General features: G+C 40.5%; 1 protein-coding gene across 1 annotated transcript in view; it reads right to left on the reverse strand.

Moving 5' to 3' along the window:
* Positions 1 to 9,852: 9,852 nt before the first annotated feature.
* LOC137755595 (multidrug and toxin extrusion protein 2-like) overlaps positions 9,853 to 19,420 on the reverse strand; it is a 62,300-nt gene continuing 52,732 nt past the window's right edge. The window contains 3 exon segments of the mRNA XM_068531791.1: positions 9,853 to 10,748; positions 11,014 to 11,068; positions 12,138 to 12,232. Coding sequence (XP_068387892.1) covers positions 10,516 to 10,748; positions 11,014 to 11,068; positions 12,138 to 12,232 — 383 coding nt within the window. The 3' untranslated portion in view covers positions 9,853 to 10,515.

The raw sequence follows: 19,420 nt of genomic DNA on the forward strand, positions 1-19,420 counted from the left end.
TGAGTCTCTTGTAGACAGCATATATATGGGTCTTGTTTTTGTATCCATTCAGCCAGTCTGTGTCTTTTGGTTGGGGCATTTAATCCATTTACATTCAAAGTTATTAATGATATGTATGTTCCTGTTACCATTTTCTTAATTGTTTTGGCTTTGTTTTTGTGGGTCTTTTTCTTGTCTTGTGTTTCCTGCTTAGAGAAGTTTCTTTAGCATTTGTTGTAAAGCTGGTTTGGAGGTGCTGAATTCTCTTAGCCTTTGCTTGTCTGAAAAGCTTTTGACTTCTCCATCGAATCTGAATGAGATCCTTGCAGGGTAGAGTAATCTTGGTTGTAGGTTTTTCTCTTTCATCACTTTAAGTATGTCCTGCCATTCCCTTCTGGCCTGCAGAATTTCCACTGAAAAATCAGCTGATAACCTTATGGGGATTCCTTTGTATGTTATTTTTTGTTTTTCCCTCGCTGCTTTTAATATTTTTTCTTTGAATTTCATTTTTGTTAGTTTGATTAATATGTGTCTTGGTGTGTTTTTCCTAGGGTTTATCCTGTATGGGACTCTCTGTGCTTCCTGGAGTTGAGTGACTGTTTCCTTTCCCATGTTAGGGAAGTTTTCAACTATAATCTCTTCAAATATTTTCTCAGACCCTTTCTTTTTCTCTTCTTCTTCTGAGACCCCTGTACTTCGAATGTTGGTGCGTTTATTGTGGTCCCAGAGGTCTCTGAGATTGTCTTCAATTCTTTTCATTCTTTTTTCTTTATTCTGTTCCTCGGCAGGTATTTCCACCATTTTGTCTTCCAGCTCACTTATTCGTTCTTCTGCCTCATTCTGTTCTTGATTCCTTCTAGTGTAATTTTCATTTCAGTTATTATGTTGTTCATCTGTTTGTTTGTTCTTTAGTTCTTCTAGATCTTTGTTAAACATTTCTTGTATTTTCTCAATCCGTGCCTCCATTCTGTTTCCGAGATACTGGATCATCTTTACTACCATTACTCTGAATTCTTTTTCAGGGAGATTGCCTATTTCCTCTTCATTTATTTGGTTTTGTAGGTTTTTACCTTGCTCCTTCATCTGTGACATACTTTTTTGCCATCCCTTTTTTTTTTTTTTTAAATGAGTGGAATTGTTTTCCTGTCTTACTGATTGGCCTGAGGTTTCCAACTCTGGGTTTTGTAGTCTAGTGGGTAGAGCTGGGTCTTGGTGCTGAGATGAGGAACTCCATGAGACCTCACTCCAAAGAATATTCCCTGGGGTCTGAGGTTCTCTGTTAGTCCAGTGGTTCAGACTCGGAGCTCCTACCGCAGGAGCTTCGGCCCGACCCCAGGCTCGTGAACCAAAATCCTGCAAGCCACCTGGGGCGGCAAAAAAAAAAAAAATAACAAAGTAAAAAATAAAATTAGACTAGGAAACTAACAGATACGTTAGGGAGAATATAAAAGTAAAAATACAGATGAGTCAACAACCAGGAGGTACAACAGTACCACAATAGTAAAAAAAAAAAAAAAAAAAAAAAAGAGAAGGGAAAAAAAGAGGGGGGGAAAGGCCTTGGCTATGGAGAGCGGGGCCTAAGCAAGGGCGTGGTTTGGGCAGTGGGCGGGGCCAATGCTTAGGACCCACAGGGCTGGAAAAGGCCCTGGGGGCTGTGAGGAGTGGGGCTTAGGCTCAAGGAACAGAAGAGGCCCAGGCGTACCCTGCACCCCTGGTCTCAGAGGTCAGGGGACCTCACCTGGGAGCCCAGCAGGCTTCCTGGGCTCGAGTGGGCAGGGCAGACGCCCTTCTTTCCTCTCCTGCTCCTCCGGTCTGGGAGGGCCCCTCCTGACTGCCTCTCCTGATCTCCCCGGCCTCAGAGGCACCGATCCTGTCTGGCCTCCGCTTCTCCTCCCCCCCTCAGTCCCGCTACGTCCTACCAGTTCACCTTGGGGTTCCTCTGTCTCCTTGGGGGTCAGAGTCCCCCACCAGCAGCTGGCAGGTGCTCTAGATGTGGGGAGACACTAACTCTGCATCTTCCCACACCGCTATCTTGACTCCGCCCAGAAAGAACACTTTAGATTCAATAATATGAAAACAACCCAATTAAAAAATGGGCAAAAGATCTGACTAGTCACCTTATCAAAGAGTATAGATGGCAAATTAGCATATGAAAAGATGCTCAACACCGTAAGTCATCAGGGAATTGCAGATTAAAACAACGAGATACCACTCTATACCTAGTAGAATCTAATCTACCTGTTAGATTTTACCTATGGCCAAAATCTGGAACGCTGACAACACCCAATGCTTGCAGAGATGTGGAACAACAGGAACGCTCATACATTGTTGGTAGGAGCCCAGAATGGTACAGCCACTTCGGGAGAGTTTGACAGTGTCTTACAAAGGTGGTAAGCATAGGCTTACAATATTGTCCAGTGTTCATGGTGCACTTATTTACCCAAATGAGTTGAAAACTTACATTTACACGTAAACCTTGGACACAAATGTTAATAGCAGCTTTATTATTTCTTTTTTTGTTTTTTTAATTTATTTTTGGCTGTGCTCAGTCCCAGTTGTGGCACACGGGATCTTAGTTGCAGCATGTGGACTTCTTGGTTGCGGCATGCAGACTTCCTAGTTGCAGCATGCGAACTCTTAGTTGTGGCATGCATGCGGGATCTAGTTCCCTGACCAGGGATTGAACCTGGGCCCCCTGCATTGGGAGTGCGGAGTCTTACCCACTGGACCACCAGGGAAGTCCCTAACAACTCTATTCTTTTTTTTTTTTTTTTAACTTATTTTATTTATTTATTTTTGGCTGCACTGGGTTTTCGTTGCTGCGCACGGGCTACTCTAGCTGCAGCGAGCGGGGGCTACTCTTCGTTGCGGTGCACAGGCTTCTCATTACAGTGTCTTCTCTTATGCAGAGCATGGGCTCTAGGCACACGGGCTCAGTAGTTGTGGCTCGCGGGCTCTAGAGCTCAGGCTCAGTAGTTGCGGCGCACGGGCTTAGTTGCTCCACGGCATGTGGGCTCTTCCCAGACCAGGGCTCGAACTTGTGTCCCCTGCATTGGCAGGTGGATTCTTAACCACTGTGCCACCAGGGAAGCCCAGCAGCTTTATCCTTAATTGCCCAAACTTGGAAGCAACCAGATGTGCTTCAATCAGTGACTAGATAATCAAGCTGTACTACATCCATACAAAGGACTTTTTACTCAGTGGTCAAACGAAAAGAGCTCTCAAGCTGTGAAAAGACCTGGAGGATCCCTAAGTGAGAGCAGCCAGTCTGCAAAGGCTCCATATCCTATGATTCCAGCTATATGACATGCTGGAGTTGGGAAAACCATAATAAAGATCAGTGGCTGCCAGGGGTTTGGGTGTGGGGAGAGAGTAGTCCATGAGCAAAAGGCATTTTCAGGGCAGTGAAGCTAACTCTGTATGATACTGTCATGGTAGGTCCATGAAATACACTTGTTTGAAGAACCCATGGAACTAGATGATACCAAGAGTCAACCCCAATGTAAACTATGGACTTTAGTTAATAATAATGTAGCAAAGTTCATTCATCAATTGTAACAAATTTATTACTCTAATGCACAATGTTAATAAGAGAATCTGTGCATGGGTCTGTGAGGGGCAGCATTTGTGGGAACTATGTACTTCTGTGAAATTTTTCTGTAAACCCGAAACTGCTTTAAAAATTAAGTCTGTTTTTAAAATGGGCAAAGGGTCTGCATTGGCATTTCTCCAAGGGTAATATAAAAATGGACAATACAAAATGGATAATATGAAAGTGGACAGTAAGCACATGAGAATGCTCAATATATTAGCCATTAGACTCATACAAATGAACACACAAGGAGACACCACATACACTTGGTGGCACTAATGACCACGAGTGTTGGCCTAGATTTGGAGAAACGGTGCAACCACTGTGGAAAACAATTTCACAGTTCCTCAAAAAGTGAAACATAGAGTTACCGTATGACCCAGCAGTTGTACTCCTGGGTATATACCCAAGAGAATGGAAAACGCATGTCCACACAGAAACTTCTACATGAATGTTCCCAGAAGCACTATTCAGAATAGCCAAAAACTCTTCAAGGAAATTTCTGTGAAATCACTAGGTGACCACTAAGGTAATGGATCAGAGACTCAGTGGCCATACACAATAAAGAATACTGTTCTAAAAAAAAAGTAATCTTTATCAAGCAGTGGGAGTGGAAAGTATCTGACTCCAGAATTGCCAGATTATAACAGTCAAAATTCCCAATTTTTAATATAAAATTAGTAGGCATGCAAAAAATCAGAAATGTATGGCTGCTTCACAGGAAGAAAAGATCAATAGACACTGTACCTGAAGAAGCCAGACAGTGAACTTTCCTGAGAAATACTTTGTCTTTTTTTTTTTTTTAATATTTATTTATTTAGTTGGTTGCACCGGGTCTTAGTTGTGCCTCCTTTAGTTGTGCCTCACAGGCTCCTTAGTTGCAGCATGCAGGCTCCTTAGTTGTGGCATGTGACCTCTTAGTTGCAGCATGCATGTGGGATCTAGTTCCCTGGCCAGGGATTGAACCCGGGCCCCTAGCATTGGGAGTGTGGAGTCTTAAACCACTGCGCCACCAGGGAAGCCCTAAAAAATTTTTTTTTAAATTTTTTAAAAACCAGAGTGGTTCTACAAGTTAACAGTCTCGCTAGTAGCGTATATGAGTTCCTGTTATTTCACATCCTTGATGACACTTGATATGGCCTTTTTTTTTTTTTTGAGTACAGTTGATTTACAATGTTGTGTTAGTTTCAGATGTATAGCGAAGTGATTCAGTTTTATATATATATGTACATTATAACTGATAATTTTCATTATAGGTCATTACAATATATTGAGTACAGTTCCCTGTGCTATACAGTAGGTCCTTGTTGATTATCTACTTTATATATAGTACTTTATATATAGTAGTGTGTATCTGTTAATCCCAAATTCGTAATTTATCCCTGCCCCCCTTTCCCCTTTGGTAACCATTTGTTTTCTATGTCTGTGAGTCTATTTGTTTTGTAAATAAGTTCATTTGTTATCATTTGTTTTAGATTCCACATATGAGTGATATCACATGGTATTTGTCTTTCTCTTTCTGACTAACTTCACTTAGTATGATAATCTCTAGGTCCATCCATGTTGCTGCAAATGGCATTATTTCATTCTTTTTTATGGCTGATATTCCATTGTATATGTGTACCACATTCTCTTTATCCATTCATCTGTCGATGGACATTTGGTTGCTTCCATGTCTTGGCTATTGTGAATAGTGCCATTATGAACATTGGGGTGCATGTGTCTTTTCAAATTAGAGTTTTCATCTTTTCCGGATATATGCCCAGGAGTGGGATTGCTGGGTCATAAGGAACTCTTGATATTGCTTTAATTTTTAATGTTTGGGAATCTGGTGGCTGCCTAATTATTTGCTTTTCCTGATTGTAGAAGTAATGCATAATTTTTTTCCAGTAAATACAGAGAAGTATAGACAAGTAAAAACTATGTGTAATACCATCACTCCGAAGTATCCTCTGCTAATGTGCTGTATACTTTCAGACTTTTTTCTTATACGTACTCACGGTTTGGTTCCCAAACTCTGGGCCAAGGTGCTATGGGGATAGCAGTGAATCCACAGGCACATTTCGGAGTATTTTAAAATTTCAAGGGAAACAGAATGAGGCTTAATGCCTGTTATACACCACGCAAGCTATCAGCTGAAGGCATTTTACAGCTCTAACGTTAGAACGCATCTTGTATTTTTTTAATGATGTCGTCGTATCTTTGAAAAACTTATCTCAGCAGTTGCTGTGATAAAACGTTGTGTGAAAGTCAGTGTGAAAAAGGCAATGAGGGTAGCAGCGTCCAACCTGACCTCAGGGCCTGAGAAGTTGTTCAGCGCCCAGCAGGTGCAGGCGTCCACTTAAGAATGAGACAAAAAAAGACTATTATTTTTTTCCATTTATGTGTATTATTTTTTAAATAGCTACTGAATTGTTAGGCTATGAGTAATTATCAACTTAACTAATTAATGAATAGGTATTTCTTTTGGCCACAGGGTGCCATGAAAAACATATTGCTAAGGCACTAACGAACAGTGCCATTAACCAGGAAAGTTTGGGGACCTCTCTGTCATGCACACTTTTAAAAAAAGTAATCTGAGATCACACTGTGACAGTCTGGCTTTCAGAGTGTCCAGGGACCTTCTCCAGGCTGTGGGCCCCTGCTGGGGGTCAGCGGAGGTAGAGGTGTCTTGTGGGGTCCTTGTCTCTGCTGCCCTGAAAAGTTCTTGAATACTTCATGGCCTTAGTGCGTGAAGGGGCCAGTTCTTTGTAAAGAAATAACTTACTGTTGTTTTGTAAAAATGACATTAGTCATTAGTTTTAAAAATTTAAGTAATACAGAATTATACAAAGCAAAGAGGAATAAAATAATTCCAGATTCCTCCTCTCAGAAATAACACTACTTACTGGGGACATTTAGTGAATGTCATTCCAGATCTCTCTCATACATACACGTGAGGATAGAAAGTAAATAAGCTGATAACAATGGGATTATCTGTAGTACTATTTTTTAATGCAATTAAATTTACTCTTAAATTCAATGAAAGACTAAACTGAAACTGAATTGCTGAATTTCAAGTGAGGTTTCATAATGAGACAGTATTTAATTAAAATAGTTCTTAGTGTAAAAAAGAGTTATTTAAAAAAAGAAGTTGAAGCTTGTTTAGACCCCAGCTTTCAACCTTCCATAGGATTTACTGATATGAAAACATAAAAATTAGGGAATTTATGCTTTATCCCACCTCCGCATTCCCTGCCTCCTGATTTTTTAAAAAACATTATTTTTACATTTACATTCTGTTCTATGATCACAACTCACGTTGTTCTTAAGCCTTACTTCCTTATTTCCATATTGCCAGTCCTTCTACCAAAGAGTCCAATTCCTGAATTATTTTGATTGCAAGCAGTTTTTTTTTTTTAATAGCCAGGGGTGCTATAGCTGCTGAGTTGTTACATGCTTGAGGATATTTATGTGTTTGTTGGCTTTATTCAGCATCTGAGGGACACATGGTCCTGGGTCACATTTTTCGTGCTTCTAGCGGACATTGCTGTAGTGTCCGCTAGAAATTAATGCAGCTATGTTGAAGAAATTGCGAAACCACCTGATTTTTTTTTTCTGCTTTGTAGGTGATTTGCTCTTTCTTCCTAAAGATCTAGACATTACTTGTCATCAGAGAACAGAATTGTCATCAGGCTCTATCTTAGTGTTGATTTTTGTTTGTTTTTTAGGTACAGAGTACCCATTAAAGTGTCAGAGTTCATGCTGTTACTTGTTTGAATACTTCCTCTATTCTGTTCTTTTTTCCAAGAACAGCAGTACATATTGATACAGTAGCATTAATTTTTCTGCCTTTCATCCTTTCTATTGTACTACAATATATATAGCATAAAAGTTGTCATTTTCTTAATTTTTAAGTGTAGATTTCATTGGCATTAAGTACATTCAAAATGCTGTTGTCACCACTGTCCATTTCCAGATCTTTTTCATCATCCCAAACAGAAACCCTGTACCCATTAAATAATAACTCCCCATTTCCCCCTCCCCCAATCCCTGGTAACTCTTATTCTGTCTCTATGAATTTCCCTACTCTAGGTACCTCATGTAAGTGGAATCCTACTATTTCTGTCCTCTTGTATCTGGCTTATTTCACTTAGCATAATGTTCTCAAGATTCATGCATGTTGTAGCATGTGTCAGAATTTCATTCTTTTTATGGCTGAATAATATTCCTTTGTATACACATAAATCCATTCATTTGTGAGGGACACTTGGGTTGTTTCCGTCACCTATCGTGAGTAATGCTGTGGTGAACACTGGTGTACAAGTATCTGTTCGAGTCCCTGCTTTTAATTCTTTTGGGTATAACCTAGTAGTGGAACTGCTGGATAATACGGTATTTCTATGTTTAAGTTTTTGAGGAACCGCCAAACTGTTTTTCACAGTGGCTTGCATCACTTTATATTCTTACCAGCAATGCACAAGAGTTCCATATTTCTCCACATCCTTACCAACACTTATTTTAAAATATTTTACTTTGTGATTATAGGCATCATAATAGGTGTGAGGTGCTATCTCATTGTGGTTTTAATGTGCATTTCCTAAATGGCTAATGATGTTGGGCATCTTTTCTTGTGCTTATTGGCTATTTGTGGCTGGCCTGGGGACCCCACTTGTGGCTGGCATCTGAAGGGCAGTCGTTTTGGAGATGTGGTCCTTTAACTTGTGGGATCTGATGTTGACTCCAGTTTGTTAGTGTCAGACTTGAGCTGAGTTGTAAACAAACACCCAGTTGGTGTCACATCAGTCCTTCCTTCAAATTCCCCGGCTTCCTTCTGCCTGCTCCAATCTGCCGCAGAACCCCTGCAGTGACATTTTCATTTCAGGTTTCGTATTATTCAGCTCCAGGATTTATGTTTGGTTCCTGTACTTTATTTCTTTGTTGGCATTCTCTCTTTGTTGAGAAATCATGCTCCTAGTTCCCTTTACTTCTTTGTCCCTTGTCTGGGCATATTTATTCGGGGATAGTCTCTATTAATCTTTTCTTCCTGGTAAATGGCCATACATTCTTGATTCTTTGCATGCATAGTAATTTTGTATTGAAAACTGGGCATTTTGAATATTATAATTTCATTAAACAGTTTTTGGCTGTCTTGAATAATGCTGCTAGGAACATTCATGTAGAAGTTTCTCTGTGGACATGTTTTCAGTTCTTTGGGTATATACCCAGGAGTACAGTTGCTGAGTCACATGGTAACTCTAGAGTCACATGGTAACTCTGTTTCACTCTTTGTGGAACTGTGAAATTGTTTTCCATAGTGGCGGCACCGTCTTACATTCCTACCAGTAATGTATGAGGGTTCCAGTTTCTCCCCATCTACGCCAGTGCTGTATCTGTGTTTATTACAGCCACTTAGTGCATGTGTATCTCCTTGGGGTTTTCTTTTGCATTTGTCTAATGGCTAAGATGTTAAGCATCTTTTCATGTGTTTATTGGCAATTTGTACATCATCTTTGGAGAAATGTCAATGCAGATCATGTGCCCATTTTAAGAATAGACTGTTTTGTAGATAATAACGTGACTCATGGGGGGCACCTGCGTAGCTTCAGGAGGGCAGTTGGTCATCAGAAGGACCACCTGAGCACCGTCACCTCTGTACTTTACCCTGTGCATCTCTTCCATGTGGCTCTTCCTGAGTTGTATCCTTTATAACAAACCAGTAATCTTATGTGAAGTGTTTTCCTGAGTCCCTGTAAGCTGTTATTTAGTTTTAAATTTCTTCTATTTTCATATTCCAACAGTACTTAATTTTTTTTCTGACAATGAATGTGGCAGTGGATTTTTAGATATGACAACAAAAATGAAAGCAACAGAAAAAATAGATAAATTGGGCTTCATCAAAATTAATAACTTTTTGTTCAAAGAGCAGACACTATTGAGAAAGTGAAAATATGGGCTACAGAATTGGGGGTGGAGAATACTGCAAACCACACCCATCTGATAAGGACCCAGCATCCAGAGTGTATTAAAAACTCTTACAACTCAGCAACAAACAAACAACTCAATGTAAACATGGGCACATTTCTCCAGAAAACATAGATACACAGATGGCCAGTAAACCTATGCAATGATGATCGACGTCATTAGTAATGTGCATTAGAACTGCAAACTAAAATGACAGGGAGACACTTCACACCAAGATGGTATAATAGTTTTTTAAAAAATTAAATTATTTTAATTTAATAATTAAATTATTAATTTAATAGTGTTCCAGGGGAACACTGCTCTCCAGGTCATCGGGTGGGCTTTGTGTTGGGGAAGCTCCAATGTGCGTCAGTCATTTTTTTTTGGGATTTCCTATTTGGATTGGTCAAATTCCCTTTAAAAGGCTCTAAAACTCTCCATCGAGAGGTGCAGCCATACCTGCTGGCATCTGGGAGCTGAGCAGCAGGAGAGAACACAGATTTATTTTTTAATTAATACAAAAGTTTAACAATAACTTCTTAAAAGGCAATAAGCTACAAGTTATGATTTAGGTAGAAATAGCCCGAGCACACATTTTAAAGTGTTTATTTTATAAAAGCTCACACGGCACTACCTGGGACCGGACTAGACAGCACTTCGTACAAACTCACGGACAAGACTGAACACGTAACAGAGAAACACAAAGACAGCGTGACCAGCGGTTAATGTTAGAGGACCTGCTTGCCTGGAAGACGAAAGATATTAAATATACGACGGCATAAAGAACACTTACAGCCGGGAAAACCAGATTTGCAGATTTAAAAACCATGACAGAGTTAATGTTTGGGAGAAAAGTTCACTTAAAATTATAACTCTTTTCTTGATCTTCAGTAAGCAGTAAGATCGTGCAAACTCTCAGAATAACTAAGCACACATCTCAACTAAGTGGTATCCTTTCCACATTTAGTTGAGAGCGTAACCACTGTCCCGGTGATTCCGTTTCAGCCACAGTCAGTGAAAACTCTTATTACAATTCCTGCTACCAGGACAGCGAAAGCTAAAACTACAGCCGCCCCGTGATACAAAATCAGCTGGGTCCCCGTCAAGACCTCCCCGATGGTGGCCACCCCACACGAGCTGTTCTCCTCCACCAGCTGCATGGCCTGGTTCTCAGGTCGGATGACATCAGGTAGAATCACCCCATCGGCTACCTCTTTCTCTAGGATGGACAGATCTGTTTGCAGAGAACAGTGAGGTATTTCCTTACGTGCTAGTCTGAGTAAAGGGTATTCCTGAAGGTGACACGAGCCTACGTTGTAAATGGTTTGTTACATGTGGGGTTATTAAGCACGTTCCAGAGGGGAACGCAGAGTTGGCCTCCCAATGAGAAAGGCAGAGACAAGCTACTGCGCAAGGGAGCAGGAGCTCATGCACCGAGTTCCAGGCGTGAGAACCAGAAATAAAGGACATTGGAGAACGTCCCCCGTAAACTCCCTTACCTATTGCAGTGGGCACGGCCTCTTTCGTCCCGCTCAGCCCGGCTCGAACCTGTGCCTAAACAAAGCGTCACAGAGGTAAATAAAGCAAGTGCAGTCAAGTGAGGCCAGTTCACTGCTGTTAAACTGTGGTTAAGCTCTCTCGGAAACTACGCTAGAGGTGACAGCATCGAGCGCAGTCTTGCTTGGTCCTGAAAACGCCAGTGACGGTAGAACACGACACTAGAAACCACTATTCTTCGCCCCAATATCAGCTCACAAAAATGAGCTGATAAGTGCAACTGTTTGCACTTGTTGCCATAGTTGCAAACATAACATATTTTTTGCACCGTGGCCTTTACTGCTCCTAAATCCCGATAAAAGGAATAAAGTCTAAAGATAAATGGTACAGTCACCTAAGGGGTAGTTTATGGTCCAACTGAACGTCCTGTACACTTCATTCCCTCCAGCAATCACACTGAAGGGAGGAAGGACATGATACGTCACCGTAAGGAAAGGCAGAAGGGCTGCGAACCCTCGAGGGTGGTCCAGACGCAGATGGTGGCGGTCTGCACAGCTCAGCTCCTCCTCACGGCTCTTTGTCCAGGACACCTCCCCTCAGCCGGCCTCCCACCCATCTCCTCTCAAACCCTGACGCAGTCAGCAGGGCTCACACTTCAACACAGAGATGCCCAGAGGGTCAGGATCCCCGGTCCTCAACCCGCAGGACAGGTTCTGCCCCCAAGAACTTCCCTGATCACAGGCACTTAGCATTTTGCATTTCTTAGGAAACCATGGACCAAAAGATCCTTTTTAAGACGCCGAAAACGAGACAACAGATCAGGAAAAACAGGAAACACTACTGCTTTTCTAAGACTACCACACCAAAACAGCAAAATAGTTTCTAAGCGAATTCTCTTTTTTTCTGGCTGAGCCCGGCTTAGTAGATACTAAATTAACTCCACATTAAGAGGAAAACGTGCTGACACAGGATTTCCTTTTGCCCCCAGCTCTCACGTTGGATGCATTTCAGTAATCAAAGTGCGTCATGCTGCCAATGGATTTCTTACCATTTTCACCCTGAAAGATTCCTTACCTGCCCTGGGATCAACAGGGTCCCATCTCTAAGAGGACCCGCCCTCTGTTACCTGCTCTGCCACTCTGTTCCAGTTTATCCTCCAGGTGTACACCAAGTAGAAGAGGGTTTGAAAGAAGACACAGACCATCAATCCGGACCAGAGACCTGTGGGTGGGAAACAAGTATCCCATTCAGATTTTCTGCAATGCCCCCTCCCGGCATCATTAACATTCTCCTGTAACTACCGTATCCACAGCGTAAACTGCAGCTTACGCTAAAATTTTAGGTAATTATGGACCAGGATCAGACTCAAGCTTACCACTGACCAGGTTTGATTCCAACTCTAGTGGGAACGCACTGGAAGGCTTTCGGTGGGTGTGTGCATGTACCTGTGAGGCCTGATGTTTCTAGAAGCCCACTTTGAGAACCATCTCTCCAATTGCTGTGTACAAGAGATGACTGAGAAACATTATAAACGATGCCTATCTCCTTATGAGAAGAAACTATTTAAACCACTTAAATATCATTGCATAACAAAGTGGATATAAAATACCCATTCACATATGAATAACTACACTACAAAGCCAGCTGTCTAGGCTTGAGTTGGAACCCAGTATAAACTGGGAATTAGTCTGCTAACCTGTTCACATGTCTGGGGCCCCACGTTGGCAAGGGGTCACTGAGGCTGGGCCTCCCGTGGACTCCTGGCCATTTCACCGGAATAACCTCTCGAGTTGAGAAGCAGATGGATGGACACTTTATACCCTTTGATGGACTGATTCCATTCCTAGGAATCCATCCTAAGGAGAGACTCAGGAATGTCGTTAATAATTCATATACCTGGGATTCTCGTCACAATGTTATTTAAAAGAGGAGCAACTTACAACATCGCTAATGATCAGAGAAATGCAAGTCAAAACTACAATGAGGTACCACCTCACACTGGTCAGAATGGCCATCATTAAAACATCTACAAATAACAAATGCTGGAGAAGGTGTGGAGAAAAGGGAACCTTCCTATGCTGTTTGTGGGAATGTAAGTTGGTGCAGCTACTATGGAAAACAGTAAGGAGATTCCTCAAAAAACTAAAAATAGAGTTGCTACATGATCCAGCAATCCCACTCCTGGGCATATAGCTGGACAAAACTCTAATTCAAAAAGATACATGCACCTCAATGTTCATAGCAGCATATTCACAACAGCCAAGACATGGAAACAACCTAAATGTCCATCAGCAGAGGAACGGATAAAGATGTGGTACATATACACAATGGAATACTACTCAGCCATAAGAAAGAATGAAATAATGCCATTTGCAGCTACATAGATGGACCTAGAGATTATCACACTAAGTGAAGTCAGAAAGAGAAAGACAAATACCATATGACATCACTTATATGTGGAATCTAAAATATCACACAAATGAACTTATCTATGAAATAGAAACAGACCCATAGACACAGAGAACAGACTTGTGGTTGCCGGGGCTGGGGGGGCGGGGTGGGGAGAGATGGACTGGGAGTTTGGGGTTAGTAGATGCAAACTATTACACATAGAATGGATAAACAACAAGGTCCTACTGTATAGCACAGGGAACTGTATTCAGTATCCTAGAATAAACCACAATGGAAAAGAACATAAAAAAGAATGTATATATGTATATAACTCAGTCACTTTGCTCTACAGCAGAAATTAACACAACATTGTAAATCAGCAATACTTCAATTTAAAAAATAAAAGGGGAGCAATTCAAATGGCCACTATTAGGGAAGCATTAAATACATGATACAAGGAAATACTAGAGAATTAATAAAAACCATGTCTTTAACATGGGACCAGGGAAAATTACATATTCAGTATAACCCCATTTTTGTGAATAACAGAAAAAGTACTGGGAGAAAAATAATTTTAAAAGGCTGGAATAAAATACATTGAAATACCTCAGGTTTTATATTTGAGGAGTGAACTAGAGGTAATTTTAATTTTCATCATTATATTTTTTACACATTTTCACAAGATTTCCATATTGTGAATGTATAATTAATAGTTTAAAAGTGTTATTTAACAAATCTGAGCACCTGCTAAATAAGTCCAATAGCGAGAAGCACTTTTATGGACAAAGAGGGAAATCGGACATGTTCTTATTCTAAAGAGCTTAGCGTCTACTAGAGTAGAGGTGTTTATGTTTTTTGCTTTTTTAAAGTAAAGCTGAATTGTGAAACCCCAGCAGCTCATAAGGCAGAGGCTCTGGCTATTTGGTTAAACGGTATTTCCCTGGTGTCCACGACGGTGCTTGGCAGGGATGAGACCGTAATAAATACTTGGCAGCTCTGTGTCCCAAACAGAGAAGGACGAAATCCTGCTTGACCCTGATCAAATACCCCACAGGCTCCCAGCCTGAACTGGTCATCAAAAGAGACATGACATTGAGGACAGTTACTCATTAAGCCATCACATGACAACATTTCCAAAAAGTCAGGATAAGAAACTAAGCACCTCTGTTTGTGTGGACACAGAAGGCTCTCACAACAGCTGCAGGATTAAAATTTCACAGAGCAATGGGGACAGATTCAAAATTGTTTACACGGTGAAAATGTACTGGTTGACACAGAACAAAAGGAGCTACTTGAATACATACTACAGCATTCGGTCAGTCCTCGAATCAGACTATTTTCTGCAGAAAATACAACTCATCGTTACTGAGGAAATCCAGAGAAATTGCAGATGTGGATATAGATGCAGAACACACATACAACGACTTACCCCAAAAGCACATGACAGATTGTTTTGCACAATTCTATACATTTAGAATCATGATAAAATGGATAGATTTCTGAAAATATGTATAATTTGCCAAAGTTGACCCCCCTCCAAAAAGATATAAAGTCTAAACAAACTGATTTTCAGAGAAGAAATTGTGAAAGTTGTAACAAACTCCTCCAAAATGCCTGGCATGACAGTTTCATAGAATTTAGCCAAACCTTTATAATAATAATATTCCTATACTATGTAAATTCTTCCAGGGAATACAAAAAGGGAACATTTTAAATTTTCCTTATGTAGTAAGTGTATATTAATACTGTTAATGTCATAACTTTACAAAGATTACACAAAGAAATGAAACTACTGACCAGTCTTATAACTATCATCGCAAAATTCTTAAATACAATATTAGTAGAATCCAGCAGCTCACTAAAAGAGTAGCATATACTAATCAGGATTGTTCAATATGAAGAAAGCAAATAATATGATTTATCATCATAAGAGATCTAAGGAGAAAATTTATAGGATCATCTCCCCAGGCACTAAAAACTTTATTTTTAATTAAAAGTATTAATGGGATTGTTTCTATATACTAACAACTGTATTGCACTTCTGTATACTAACAACGAACTATCAGCAAGAGAAACTGAGGCAACAATCCCATTTACCATTGCATCAAAGAGAATAAAATACCTAGGAATAAACCTACAGGTAAAAGACCTGTACTCGGAAAACTATAAGACACTGATGAAAGAAACTGAAGACAACACAAATAGATGGAAAGATATACTGTGTTCTTGGACTGGAATAATTATTATTGTTAAATGACCATCTTACCCAACACAATATATAGATTCAATGCAATCCCTGTCAAAATACCAATGGTATTTTTCACAGAACTAGAACAAATAACTTTCAAATATGTATGGAAACACAAAAGAATAGCCAAAACAATCTTGAGAAAGAAGAACAGAGCTGGAGGAATCACATTCCCTGACTTCAAACTATACTGCAAAGCTACAGTAATCAAAACAGTACCATACTGGCACAAAAACAGACACATAGATCAATGGAACAGAACAGAGAGCCCAGAAGTAAACCCACACACTTACTGTCAATTAATCTACGACAAAGAGGCAAGAATATACAATGGAGAAGAGACGTCTCTTCAATAAATGGTGCTGGGAGAACTGGACAGCTACATGTAAAAGAATGAAATTAGAACATTCTCTAACATCATATACAAAAATAAACTCAAAATGGATTAAAGACCTAAATGTAAGACCAGATATCATTAAACTCCTAGAGGAAAACATAGGCAGAACACTGACATAAATCGTAGCAATTTTTTTTGATCCATCTCCTAAAACAAAGGAAATAAAAGCAAAAATAAACAAATGGCGCCTAAGAAAACTTAAAATCTTTTGCACAGCAAAGGAGAATCTTTTGCACATCAACAAAAAGTAAAGAAAACCTACTGAGTGGGAGAAAATATTTGTATATGATCAGTACAGGGTTAACATCCAACATATATAAATAGCTCATACAACTCAACATCAAAAAAACAACCTGATTAAAAAATGGGCAGAACTGAATAGAAATTTTTCCAAAGAGGACATGCAGATGGCCAATAGGCACATGAAAATATGCTCAATATCACTAATAATCAGTGAAATAGAAATCAAAACCACAACGAGATATCATCTCACACCTGTCAGAATGGCCATCACCAAAAAGAAGACAAATAACGTGTTGGCGAGGATGTGGAGAAAAGAGAACCCTCGTGCACTGTTGGTGGGAATGTAAATCAGTGCAGCCACTATGGAGAACAGTATGGAGGTTCCTCAGAAAACTAAAAATAGAACTATCATATGATCCAGCAATTCCACTCCTGGGTATATATTCAAAAAAAACAAAAACATTATTTTGATAAGATACATGCACCCCAATGTTCACAGCAGCATTATTTACAGTTGCTAAGATATGGAAGCACCTAAGTGTTTATCAACAGATGAATGGATAAAGAAGATTATGGTAGGTAAGTATTCCATCAGAGATCAGCCATAAAAAAAGAATGAAATTTTTGCGGCTTCCCTGGTGGCGCAGTGGTTGAGAATCTGCCTGCCAATGCAGGGGACACGGGTTCGAGCCCTGGTCTGGGAAGATCCCACATGCCACGGAGCAGCTAGGCCCGTGAGCCACAACTACTGAGCTTGCGCGTCTGGAGCCTGTGCTCCGCAACAAGAGAGGCCGCGATAGTGAGAGGCCCACGCACCGCGATGAAGAGTGGCCGGCCTCCCCTCGCCGCAACTGGAGAAAGCCCTTGCACAGAAACAAAGACCCAACACAACCAAAAATAAATAAATAAATTAATTAATTAATTAATTTTAAAAAAATGAAATTTTTCCATCTGTAGCAACACGGATAGACTTGCGTATTATGCTAAGTGAAATAAGTCAGAGAAAGACAAATACTGTATGATCTCACTTATATGTGGAATCTAAAAAAAATACAACTAACTAGTGAATATAACAAAAAAGAAGCAGACTCACAGATACAGAGAACAAACTAGTGGTTACCAGTGGGGAGAGAGAAGTAGGGAGGGGCAAGATAGAGGTACAAACTATTTTGTATAAATTAAGCCACAAGGATATATTGTACAACACAGGCAATATAGCAAATATTTTATAATAACTATAAATAGAGTATAATCTTTAAAAATTGTGAATCACTATATTGTACACCTGTAAAATATAATATTATATATCAACTATACCTCAGGTAAAAAATTTTAAATTAAGAAATAAAAATTTAGGACTTCCCTGGTGGCACAGTGGTTAAGAATCCACCTGCCAATTCAGGGGACACGGGTTCAAGCCCTTGTCCAGGAAGATCCCACATGCCGCAGAGCAACTAAGCCCGTGCACCACAACTACTGAGCCTGCGCTCTACAGCCCGCGAGCCACAACTACTGAGACCATGTGCTGCAGCTACTGAAGCCCGTGCAGCCTAGAGCCCGTGCTCTGCAACAAGAGAAGCCACTGCACTGCAACCAAGAGTAGCCCCCGCTCTCGGCAACTAGAGAAAGCCCGCGTGCAGCAACGAAGAGCCAACACAGCCAAAAATTTAAAAATAAATAAGTTAAAAAAAAAGAAAAATTTAAAAAGTACTAGAGGAGAATAAAGAAAAAATGTTAAAATCCTATTGTAGCAGTTCTTGCCAGAACAACAAGAAAAAGGCAAAAACACTAGAAAGGAAGGAGTAGAACTATTTCTATTTACATGACATGCAATTACATTTGACAAAACACTCAACCATTTTTGTTGGGAACTTTCAGTAAAGCAGACTCCATGGATACTTCCTGAACGTGATTTAAGAAGAAATGCACAGGGGCTTCCCTGGTGGCGCAGTGGTTGAGAATCCGCCTGCCAATGCAGGGGACATGAGTTCGAGCCCTGGTCCGGGAAGAGCCCACATGCTGTGGAGCAACTAAGCCCATGCGCCACAACTACTGAGCCTGCGCTGTAGAGCCCATGTGCCATAATTACTGAGCCTGCGTGCCACAACTACTGAAGCCCATGCACCTAGAGCCCGTGCTCTGCAACGAGAAGCCACCAAAATGAGAAGCCCGCACACCGCAATGAGAGTAGCCCCCGCTCACCACAACTAGAGAAAGCCTGCACACAGCAACAAAGACCCAACGCATGGGCTTCCCTGGTGGCGCAGTGGTTGAGAGTCCGCCTGCCAGTGCAGGGGACACGGGTTCGAGCCCTGGTCTGGGAAGATCCCACATGCCGCGGAGCAACTAGGCCCGTGAGCCACAACTACTGAGCCTGCGCGTCTGGAGCCTGTGCTCCGCAACAAGAGAGACCACAACAGTGAGAGGTCCACGCACCGCGATGAAGAGTGGCCCCCGCTTGCCACAACTAGAGAAAGCCCTCTCACAGAAACGAAGACCCAACACAGCCATAAATAAATAAATAAATAAATAATTAAAAAAAAAGAAGACCCAACACAGCCAAAAATAAATAAATAAATAATTATTTTAAAAAAGACATGCACACACGTTTGTTAATGTATGTGTGTTTTTGTGATTAAAAATCTTCCAGCAAACAAAAGTCCAGGACCAGATGGCTTCACAGGTGAATTCTATCAAACATTTAGAGAAGAGCTAACACCTATCCTTCTCAAACTCTTCCAAAAAATTGCAGAGGAAGGAACACTCACAAACTCATTCTATGAGGCCACCATCACCCTGATACCAAAACCAAAGACACTACAAAAAAAGAAAATTACAGACCAATATCACTGATGAATATAGATGCAAAAATCCTCAACAAAATACTAGCAAACAGAATCCAACAACACATTAAAAGGATCATACACCACGATCAAGTGGGGTTTAACCCAAGGATGCAAGGATTCTTCAATATACGCAAATCAATCAATGTGATACACCATATTAACATATTGAAGAATAAAAACCATATGATCATCTCAATAGATGCAGAAAAAGCTTTTGACAAAATTCAACACCCATTTATGATAAAAACTCTCCAGAAAGTGGGCATAGAGGGAACCTACCTCAA

Source organism: Eschrichtius robustus, chromosome 20, assembly GCF_028021215.1.
Source record: "Eschrichtius robustus isolate mEscRob2 chromosome 20, mEscRob2.pri, whole genome shotgun sequence".
In the NCBI taxonomy this organism is placed as follows: Eukaryota; Metazoa; Chordata; class Mammalia; order Artiodactyla; family Eschrichtiidae; genus Eschrichtius; species Eschrichtius robustus.